Here is an 11,929-nt window from a genome sequence, read left to right as displayed (position 1 = left end):
TAAAGAAAGCAGAGAAAAAAGTAATGGAATGATGGCAGAAGGTGGAATATTATATTTGAAAGAAAACAGGGTAGTGAGGTAAAGTTTCAAACTCAAGGACACAACAGAAAGGTTTCAGGGAGCTAGATCTTCTCTACTACCTACCTCAGTTAATGTCTGGTGACAAACATTCACAATCTCCTGAGCAGTCTTAGTATACTGACTCTCAGACCCTATGAAAGAAGTAAAATACATTACCTTTGTAACTTCAAGAATTTTAAATTTCTCCAACATAATGATTTAATACATTGCAATTTATTTATTAAAATAACCATTAAAGTTTGTTTGTTTGTTTATTAAGGAGTTTCTTTGTGTAGCCCTGGCTTCCCTGGAACTAATATCAGGCTGGCCTTGAACTCACAGACATCTGCCTACCTCTGTCTTCTGAGTGGTGAAATTAAAAGTGTTTAAAAAAACCCCCACCACCTTGCTAAAGTTTATTTTTCATGTTATGTATGTGGGTGTTTTACCCTTGTGTATTTCTGCACACCTTATACATACCTGGTACCCAAAGAGGGCAAAAGAGGTCTGGAGTTACAAATAAATGGTTTGGGCTGCCATGTGCATGCTGGGAAGTCAACCCAGGTCCTCTGGAAGAGTAACCAGTGCTCTTAAATCATTGAACAATCACACCAGCCTCACACATTGCAATTTAAAAACAAAAATTTTGGATTTTTTTTTACCCAATAGTATATTGTTATTTAAGATTCAGGAAACATGTTTAATCCTTAAACTTCTGCTTGACTTTTTTAAATGAAAATTTTCATTTGAATTTTGGACTCTTTTTTGTTTTTATTTTTAAAGGCATGGTCTCACTATATAGTCCTGGCTATTCTGGAACTCATTATGTAGAGCAGGATGGCCTCAAATTCAGAGATCCACCTGCCTCTGCCACTACACTTAGCGTTAAGTGGAAAAACTCAGTACCCCAATTAGCCTAATTAGCCAGCCTTAACAATTATCAACACATGGCTAATCTTGTTTCATTTATATTTTAATTTTCCAGACTCTCCTCAAATTATAAGATCTCATTTTGTGTTCTGGACTGGCTTCAAACACATGATCCCTTGGCCTTTGCCTCCTGAGTGCTGTGATTATAGGCACCCACCACTCTATCTACCTTTACAAAACAAGCTCTAAGCTACCATTAGAGACCCTACCTCAAATAAGCAAACAAGAACCCCTATGTAAACTATAGTTGCAGGTGATATGGAGTGTCAGTGGAAGTTGATCTATTAAAAGAACTACTGTATCACTTTGTTATAAGGGAGTAGGAAGTATAATGGACCTCTGTAACTTCAATTTTGCCATGAACCTGGAACTACCCTAAAATATAAAGACTACTTGCAAAATAAGAACTACTTACTTTGGCTTACTTTTTAAGCCAAACTGTAGCATATCTAAAATAATAATCCCTTAAGCCAAGTGTGTTAGCACATGTTTTTAATTCCAGAGAAAGAGGCAGGTGAATCTTTGTAAATTCAAGGCCAGCTTGGCTTACATAGTTCCAGGCCAGCCAGGGCTACATAGTGAGACTCTGTCACAGTAATGAACGAATGAATGAATGAATGAATAAATAAATAAATGAATTTTTAAGATAAATGAACAGCTAGTCAATGTTCAAATTACAGGCCCACACCACCATGACTAGTTGATGTTTTCCTAGCAATTGAACCCAGAGCTTTATGTATGCTAGGCAAACACTCTACCAACTAAGATACATCGCCAGCTCCTATGTGCATTTTCCTATAGTAAGTTATATCTCAATGAAAACTTTTAAAAAACTAATGCACAACATGTACTACAAGATTTCAGATAAAAACCCAATGGTTGAAGTTTCGTAAAATTTAAAGGCTAGGTTAATAGCCAGGCATTGTGGCACATGCCTTTAATCCAAGAACTCAGGAGGCAGAGGCAGGAAGAGATACAGTATGTTCCAGGCAATCTAAAGCTACATGGTGAGACCATGTCTTAAAAAAACATTAAGGTATGGCAAGAGAGAGTATCTACAGGGCTATTAAAACAGAGTTGCTACTAGCCACAAGAACACCCTGATTTGTTCTTTCCTGACTCCTATTTAACCACTGCTGATTTCCATTTTTATAAGTGCAAACGTTCTAGAAATAGTAGGTCCACTTTTTATCTTTCATTTATTGTTTTGAGATGGGGTCTCTATATATAGCACAGGTTGGCCTTGGAATTTATAGAGATCTGCCTGCCTCTTCCTCCTGAGTGCTGAGATTATAGCCATGTGCCACCACATTCAGTCTATGTGGTGTTGGGTATTGGTCCCAGGTCTTCCTCCATTCTAGAAAAGTTTTCTGAAATATATTCCTCAGACCAATAAGAAATGCTTTCACAAATGTAATCTATGAAATTTACCATCTGCTTACCATGATATAATAATCAAAATTATACCATATTGCAGGGAGGAGGACTAGAGATAGAGCTTAGTAGGATAGTTTACCTACCATGCACAAGGCTCTGGGTTTGGACTACAGCACCACAAAAGTATACCATATGTACCTGTGAAGCTTTCTAGTCATATCTACTATAATTATTCCAAGCCACTATAGGGATAACAAAATCCTTTTCAGGGCCAGAGAGGAGGCTCAGCAGGTAAGAGCACTTGTTCTTGTAGAGGATTCCTGGGCATTTTCCAACACTCACATGGTGGTACACAACCATTTGTAACTCCAGTTCCAGAAGATTCAACACCCTCTCTGACCTTCTTGGGCACCAGGAATGCATGTGATGTAGAGAAATATATAGCACAAAGCATTCATACACATAAAATAAGCTAAAAAATGAGTCCTTTCCAAGTAGAACATCTTTTAATTATACACAATCTATTTTTTAAATATGTGAAATGAAGCCAGGTATGATAGTGCCCGCATCTCAGTGCTGGGGAGGATAAAGTGGCAGATCATGAACTCCAGGCTAACCTGGACTATAGTTAAATTTGAGGCTGGCAAGTAACACTTAGAGACCTTCTATCTTATATCCAAAATCCAGGGGCTGGAGATAGATCAGTAGTTAAGAATGCTTTCTGCTCTTACAAAGAACCCCAGTTCTGATCTAAGTGTCCACATCAGGTGGTTCACAGTCACCTGTTTCAGGAGATCCAATGTCCTCTTTTGGCCCCTAAGGGCACCCATATTCATTCTCTCTGTCTCTCTCACACACATACCACAAACATGAATAACAATCTTTTTATTTTTTCAGACAGAGTGCCTCTAAGTAGCCTTTGCTATCCTGAAACTTGCTATGTAGACCAGGACGGCCTCTAACACACAGAGATCCTCCTGCCTCTGTCTCCCACATACTAGGATTAAAGGTATGCATCACCATATACAGCAAAAACTTTAGAAAAAAAAATCAGACAATGTTGGAGATATAGTTTGATGGTAGAGTACTCTCCTGGTATGTGCCAGGCTCTGGGTTCAATCTTTACCACACATGCACACACAAAAATATGCAAAATAAAATTCACTGAGCAGTGTGGCACATGCCTTTAATCCCAGCACTTGGGAAGCAGAGGCAGGCATCTCTGTGGGTTTGAGGCCACAGTCTCAGAGCGAGTTCTAAGACAAGCCAGGGCTATACAGAGAAACACTGTCTCGAAAAACCAAAATAATGATAATGATTATTATGCCAGACAAAAACCAAAAAGAAAGCTTAAGCTAATCACCAATATATTAAGGACACACATAATTAAGAACAGTGTAATGGCACTGGCCTTTATCTCAGTACTAGAGAGGCTGAGTCAGGAGGCCAGTACAACAGAAAGATACTGTTCTCACCTATCTTCCTCCCCAACATACACAAAGTACAGCTATAGCTTGTTTCTGGATTTTTGATCTCTTAGTTTTGGTTTTTGTTTGTTTTTGTTTTTTAAGACAGAATTTCTCTGTAGCCCTGGCTCCTGAAACTTGCTCTATGGACCAGGCTGGTTTCAAACTCAGAAATCTACCTGCCTCTTCCTCCCAAGCCCCTATGCCTGGCTTGTTTTTGTTTTTTAAATCTCCTAGTTCTAATCAACCAGTAGTTTGATATTCAAAATATTGATAGAAAGGAAACTACATACAAAGGTTCTCAGGCAAGCCATGCATGGTGGCTTATGCCTGTAATTCCAGCACTTTGGGAGATTGAGGCAGGATAATTACAAATTCTTGCCCAGCCTAGAGAGCAAGACACTTGCCCCTGTTCCCCAAGACAGGTTTTCCCTGTATAGTGATAATTACAAGTTCTTGCCCAGCCTAGAGAGCAAGACACTTTCCCCTGTTCCCCAAGACAGGGTTTCCCCCCTGTATAGCCCTGGCTTTCCTGGAACTCACTCTGCAGACCGGGTTGGCCTGGAACTCAAAGATTCACCTGCCTGTGCCTCCAGAGTGCTGGGATTAAAGGTGTGCACCACCACCCAGTGAGACTGTCTGGTGGCTCGGTGCTTAAAAACACTTGCTTTGCAATCATGAAGACTAGAGTCAGATCCCAGCACATACATAATAAGCTGAGCATTCTCCAAAATACCTGTATCCCCAGATTTGAGCAGGACAGACACAGGACTGCTGGGGCTTGCTGGCTTCATGCCTAGCAAGAGCAGATTGCAGGTTCAGAAGGAGAACCTGCCTCAAAGGAATATGCAGAGAGTGAGAGAAAAGGATATCCAACACCTTCTAGTCTGTGTCTGCACATAGCAGCAGATGAGCAAGCTTTCATGTGGTGGTTATGTAATGATACAGACAAATCAAAGCTGCAGATAGGCTACAGGCCTCCTTAAAATGAACTTATTTTATTATTATTATTATTATTTTTTTTTTTGGTTTTTTCAAGACAGGGTTTCTCTGTGTAGCCTTGGCTGTCCTGGAGCTCACTCTGTAGACCAGGCTGGCCTTGAACTCAGAAATCCGCCTGCCTCTGCCTCCTAAGTGCTGGGATTAAAGGCGTGCGCCACCACCGCCCGGCAAAATGAACTTATATAATGCCAGTTTCTGTATACCAGCTCTTATGCCTACAAGGACATGTATTAGGAATTCAGTCTTTATTCGACTTCAGTTTGGATATGTAAACACAGACCAAATTCTCAACATGTCAATTATAATATGAAGGCAATTATTTTTATATATTTGCAATGTTCTCTCTGGAAATAATTTTGAAAATATCTCTTTCCATTTCCTTTGCAACCAATACCTCTAAAAATATTCACTAATAATGTCTCTAGAGTATAAAAAAATTACAAATGATATCCCTTGCCTATGTTTTTATCACTAGCTATCTGTAACTGCTGCTAGTTTTAGACAGCCTATGTTCAAGAGTTACAGTTTCCAGCTATTTAATTCCATTATGCTACTATATAAGAAAATTAGCATTTAAATCTTTATAATGAAATATGCTAGAGTTGGGAAAACCACTGTTAAGCGCATACAAATACTCAGACATTTTCTTACTGTTATCTATAGCAGCAGTTCTTGAATGAAGAAGTAATGAAGCAAAGAGATTCACAAACTTCTTGAACAAAATTCTGTATGTATATTTTTTTCTAGGTAGAATAAAATTATCCAAAGGTCCACATCCACCTCCATAAAGCTAAAAATACTACTCTATATCTTGAAATATATCAGGAACTTACTAAAAGTAAGCTGATGAGCTGTAGGTTTTATAGTTTTGAGGAAAAAAAGATAGACAGGCAAAGATAACAAGGCCTCTCTGGGAACAAAGTGTTGAGGCTGCTGGGAGGGAGAATTAAACAGAAATAGAAGTCTAATTTCCTAGACCCTACAAGGAAACACACACACACACACACACACACACACACACACACACACACCCCAGTTGTTTCTAGAATGGTGCCATAATTACCAGGAAAAATAGGGTAAATTATCATTCTACCCAACAGATTAAGTTACTCACTAGCCAAAAAAGAAAGAAAGCAAGAATGAAAGAAAGAACAAAAGAAAGAAAGAAAGAAAGAAAGAAAGAAAGAAAGAAAGACAGACAGAAAGACAGACAGACAGACAGACAGACAGACAGAAGAAAAAGAGAAAACTTGTGAGTATATTAAATCATGACCAGAGGGATCTCAACTGTCTTACTGAAAAAAAATGTATTTACTCAAGAGTTTACCCAATTAGATAAGGATTTGCAGAGCTTAGAGAATCATATTCTTAAATAGTGGTAATTTCAATGACTTCTTTAGGAAACCAGTATGTTATTAAGATAAAAAAACAATCTTTTTCCTGTGTTTGCAGTGATGTAACAAGAAGCAAGCAAAGCAAGGAAAGGAGAAAACAAGTGTTATTAATGCTAGATAGCTGTAAAATTACAAAGACAATTACCTGTTCACTAGGTAAACAGGTTTGCTATTACTCCTAGGCTTACAGTTCCCTTAATACTATTTCTACCATACTAGAAATAACTCTCTCCTAAGAAAATAAATATCACACTCACATACATGCATGCAGAAAACAATACCAACACTTAAGCAGAGGCCAGCCTTGTGTATATAATCAATTCTAGATAAGCTGAATGTGGTGGTGTATGCTTTTAATTGCAGCACTCAGGAGGCAGAAGCATGCAGTTCTCTATGAGTTTTAAGGCCAGCCAAGACTACAAATTGACACCCTGTCTTCAACAAACAAAATGGCATTTTTTAGAAAAGAGGCTATTACTACTTAGGTTTGTTTTTATTGTTTGAGACAGAGTCCTACATATAGCCCTGGCTGGCCTGGAACTCAGAGATCCTATGCCTCCTAAGTGCTGGGATTTAAGGCAAATGTCACCAACACCCAGCTAAATATTCCTTTTTAAGCACTTATTGTAAGACAGGTACAATGGTCTACATAGGGAACTCCAGGCTAGCCAGGGATATACAATGAAGTAGAATTCACTATGAAACTCTAGCTGGTCTGGCCTGGAACTCACCATCATGCTGGCCTCAAACTCTCAGAGATCTGCCTGCCTCTGCTTATAGTGTGCTGGGATTAAAGTTATGCTGTCACCCAAAAATATGCCTAGCCCAAACTTCAAATTTCAATAAAGCATATAGTACTACAAAAGTATATTTAAGGAACCACTGATAAAGATCAACAGGAAACACTTATTGAGCCTTTATTCAATAAGTGATGAAACACTGCAAAACCCAACTCCCCTAGATCTATCTGATCTTAGCAGCTTTCTTATACTTGAAATGGACTTCATCCTTGTCATTCATTCTACAACACCACCTCACTTTCCAGGTGCTGTGCTTTCATCTTTGGCCCTTTGGCCTTTCTAATACTTATTTTATAAGACCAGAGAGGTGGCTCAATGGTTAAGAGCACTGGCAACTAGCATCCTCATGGTAGCTCATGCGCTTGCACTCTTTCTTACTTTCCTTCTTCCTCCCCCTCCCCACCTCCCAGAGAATCTGATAGCCTCTTCTGGTCTTTGGAGATACTGCATGCACATGGTACACAAACATGTAGTCATGATTTTTAAAAAAGAACATTTTTAAGCAGGTGGCTGGAGGCAAAAATCTTTGTCTAGAATAGTGTCATAAAGAAATAGATGGTAGTTGAAGTATATGAGTAAGAAAATCAGCAAGGAGACTGAAAAGGTTTAAAGGAGGACAGCTCTCATCACAGTAGTTTCAAGGAAGTGACTAATTCTTGGAGTAAGATCAAGATAAGGACTATAAATGGCCTATTATCAAGGGGATTTCTGTGACCTTGTTCACTTAAGACACACTCGGCACAGTAGAAGCTATATTGGAGTAAAAACCTGGATGCAGAGGTATAAAACTATACAATCCTAGCACTGAGAAAGTTGAGGAAGATGACCAATTTGAGGTTAGTCTGAGCTATACAGCAAGACCATCTAAAAAGCAAAACAAAACAAAAAGCCCTAAATGAAACACGAATGAGAAATGAAAAGGTGGAGAAATACTGCATATTCAAAGAAACCTGGTTATCATTTAAAGAAGAATGAAAATTTGAAATTCTATAGAAATAGTCTTGTATATAATGTGGTATATATGAAGGACTTAAAATTAAATAAAAACTGGATGTTGGGATATAAAGTGAATAAACGAGCAAGGCAGTAAGACCCTCCCTCATCTCAAAAACCAGTTTTAAAATATAAGACTTAAATAAAAATCACTGTAAAACTTCATTTTAAATAGTTTATACCTCCATTCTATCAAAACATATCCTAGGTTATAATCTATAACATTGTCTCTTTGATGTTTGCTTTTGAGACAGGGTCTCACTATGTAATTCTGGCTGGCCTAGAACTCTATGTAGAACACAAAAAGACTTGTGATTTGATTGTCTCTGCTTCCTGAGTGCTAGAAATAACGGTGTGAATCACCATACTTGGCCCACAAGGCTTTCCTTGTATATAGTCCAGCTGTAATGTTCCACTTAAAACACAAACACACAGAACATTTTATGAACGTATCAATTGTGGTCCAATTATGAAGTATCAATTCTGATTTTTTACTACCTATATATCTGTCCTACCTTTCTATTCTTTTTGCTTCTTTTCTTTTTCCTTCCATCCTTTCTTTCCTTCTTTCTCTTTCTTTCTTTCTTTCTTTCTTTCTTTCTTTCTTTCTTTCTTTCTTTCTTTCTTTCTTTCTTTGTTATTCGAGACAGTATCTTCTATGTAGCTTTGGCTGCCCTGGACCTTGCTCTGTAGAGCAGGCTGTCCTCAAACTCAGAGATCTACCTGCTTCTGCCTCCCTAGCGCTGGGATCAAAGGCATGTACCACCATTGCCAATATCATTTTGGTTTTTTTGAAACAGTCTCTCTTTGGAGCCTTGGCTATCCTGGGACTTACCATGTAGACCAACTAGGCTATCCTTGAACTCACTGCCTGTCACTGCTTCCTGAGTGCTAGGGGGTTAATGGAATGTGCAACCATGCCAGGACTTTTTGCTGCTTCTTAACTGTCCAGGCTATTAAGTTTTATTATTCAACATGGGTACTGTTAAGAGTTTCTTTACTAATATCTCCAAATCTCACTCTCTTTCACTTTATTATTTGATAACTTCCCAAATGGTATTTACTAAAACTATATCCCTCTCCTCTCCCACTGGTTTAGTGTGACTTACTGGGCCTTTCAACCTCAGTCTTATCTACCTTGATCGTTTTATAGTCAAACCTAGCCATCACCTTATATTCAAGTCAAACATATTTGTACTTTCCCATCTAAAGCATTTTTATGTATTTTTGCATTTGGCTGTCTATCTGGAACTTCATCATCCTTTTCCTCTTGACTATCGTTCAGCATAGTAGGTGCTCAGTAATTAACTATGATAGTCAACATCCCTTAAGACTCAGTTCAAAAACAAATTCCTGAGGCTAGAAAGACGACTCAAATGGTTAAGAACATTTGCTGCTCTTGAGGAAGACTTAACTTCAGTTTCCAACACCCATGTCTGGCACCTCACATCCACTTCTAACTCCAGTTCTAGGGGATCTCACGCACCCTTCTGTCCTCCACAGGCACCTTGCTTCACACACACACCCACACACATATAATTAAAATATAAATATTATGGGTTTTTGTTGTTGTTGTTTCAAGATAGGGTTTTTCTGTGTAACTGGCCCTGGCTGTCCTGGACTCACTATGCAAACCAGGCTGGCCTCAAACCCACAGAGACTCTTCTGCTTCTGCCTACCAAGTGCTGGGATTAAAGGTATGTACCACCACACCTGGCCCTTAAAAAAGTTTTTTAATTATAATAATTTTCTGGATCGAGTGTGGTGGCACATACCTTTAATCCTAACAGAGACAGGCTAGTCTCTATGAGCTCTACATAGTGAGTTCCAAGCTGGGCAGGGCTACATAGTGAGACTCTGTCTCAAAAAAAAATGACTTAGCCATGCTTGGTGCCCCACAAACATGAGAGGTGGGAGCAGAAGATGAACTCAAGTGTAGAACAGGTTCAAGGTCAGCCTATGATACATGAAACCAAGTCTCAAAAACAAAAAAATTTTAACTTTTGCTAGTTTATGAAGTCTTTCCTAGCCCTCAGATTAAAGTAATGCAGGTTGTATATCTTTTTATTTATAGCCCTTGTCAAGATCTGTTTTAATTGTTTATATCAACTGAAGTATAAAGCTCTTGAACACAGAGACCATCCTTACTATCAGAAGATAAAGCAGCTAGCAAAGTGTTTAGCACACATTATTCCATCAATTCAGGTGCTGAGCAAAATTACATACAGCAAAGTTTGCCATGGTCTATAGCCAGCTACATACACATTTCAGACTCAGCTGCATGTAACTTTGAGATGTAACTTTTCAAAGCTTATAGAAACACAACAATGACTCAAAGAACAGGGAACATCCATTTGATTTTCATTAATGCCTCATTTTCCTATGCTTTACACAATTTCAAAAGTAAGGATAGATTGATTTCCATGATTCTTAAAGAACACACACTAAAATATGTACCTACTTTAAAAACTGAGCAGATCAAATAGTTCAGCACTGAACCTGACAATCTAGGTTCCAACCCACATGATCGAAACGGAGAACCAACTCTCTGAGTTGTCCCCTAACCTCCAAAAGCACACTAGGATAGCACAAATACATAAATGTAGAAACAAAATTTTAAAAAGTAAACTAAGTTACTTGATTTAGCTATTACTGCTCAAACTTGCTTAAGCCTTAGAATTTTAGTAATGCAAATTAATACTGGAGAGATAAGACTGATGACAAAGAAAAAAATAAATACCCACCATTGTACTTAACACTGTTGGCTAGAATCAGGTTTACATCGTCTAGAAAGCTCTCTCGACTCTGGTATTTATGCTTGGAGATATTCTATGATAAAAACAATCAGGCACTCAGTTACACATACAAAGATATTTATTATAAAAAGCAAAGCCACTGATTATTAAAAAAAATCACTTACCTTACGTATAGTCTCCAAATCCATTGGACTGACAATCACTTTGTAATAATCTGGAACAAACTTCTTATTAACTGGGTGATGAAATGGCCAAGACTAGTAAAAAGAAAGCATGGGAAGTCAAATGAAAACGATTGCTTATACCAAAGAGGCCCAATTTTCATTGAGTTATAAATATTTCTGATAAAAAAATATAGACTCATTCTACAGAAATATGAATCCACACACAAAATTATCTGTAATTTCAGGGTCTCATTAAGGATTCTTACATCCAGATAAAGTGAGAATCCCTCCTCTAAACTTACAACTGAAATCTTATTTCTGTGTTAAAAGGCCAAGTTTTATAAACTAGAATAAAAGTCCTTATTCCATAGTTCCATCTAGAATTTTTTTTTGGGGGGGGGGGTTTGAAACCCCTTGAAGACAGGGTTTCTCTGTGTAGCCCTGGCTGTCCTGGAACTCACTCTGTAGAACAGGCTAATCTCTAACTCAAGAAATCTGCCTGCCTCTGCCTCCCAAGTGCTGAGATTAAAGGCATGCGCCACCACTGCCCAGCCCCATCTAGAAAAATTTTAACACTATAGACACAGATCATTATGACTATATGCAACAGAATATTTAATACAGAATTTCTGGGGGGGGGTCAATATGTAAAATAGTCCTTAGAACTAGTATGATAAATTATAGCCTTGTCATAAAAGGTTGAAAAAGAAGAGAAAAATTAAACAAAAAGGACAACAAACTGAGTAATTGTTGAGTATTTTTGTTTTTTGTGAACATGCAAGATGGCTTAGTGGGTAGAGGTGCTTATCAACAACCCACTGACCTGAATTTAATTCCTAGAACTCACAGGTTAGAAGAGAAGCCCAATTTCCCAAGGGATTAAAAAAAAAAAAAAAAAGACAGGATCCTACTGTGTAGCCCTGGCTTGCCATGAATTCAGAGGTTCACCTGCTTTTTGCCTACCAAGTGCTGGGATGAGAGGTTGTA

The 11,929-nt window shown here is 38.2% G+C and overlaps 1 protein-coding gene across 6 annotated transcripts in view; it reads right to left on the bottom strand.

Annotated features, from left to right (window-relative positions):
- Positions 1-11,929, bottom strand: part of Taf1 (TATA-box binding protein associated factor 1) — a 71,923-nt gene that overhangs the window by 11,738 nt on the left and 48,256 nt on the right. For all 6 annotated transcript variants that reach the window (XM_076918368.1, XM_076918366.1, XM_034485012.2 and 3 more), the window contains 3 exons: positions 10,943-11,035; positions 10,767-10,851; positions 145-212 (listed from right to left, as the gene is read on the bottom strand). In XM_076918368.1, the coding sequence (XP_076774483.1) occupies positions 145-212; positions 10,767-10,851; positions 10,943-11,035 (246 nt within the window). The remainder of the gene's footprint in view (positions 1-144; positions 213-10,766; positions 10,852-10,942; positions 11,036-11,929) is intronic.

The sequence above is a fragment of the Arvicanthis niloticus genome, chromosome X (assembly GCF_011762505.2).
Source record: "Arvicanthis niloticus isolate mArvNil1 chromosome X, mArvNil1.pat.X, whole genome shotgun sequence".
In the NCBI taxonomy this organism is placed as follows: domain Eukaryota; kingdom Metazoa; phylum Chordata; class Mammalia; order Rodentia; family Muridae; genus Arvicanthis; species Arvicanthis niloticus.
The sequence above is the reverse complement of the archived record's forward strand: the minus strand, read 5'-3'. Positions and strand labels throughout refer to the sequence as shown.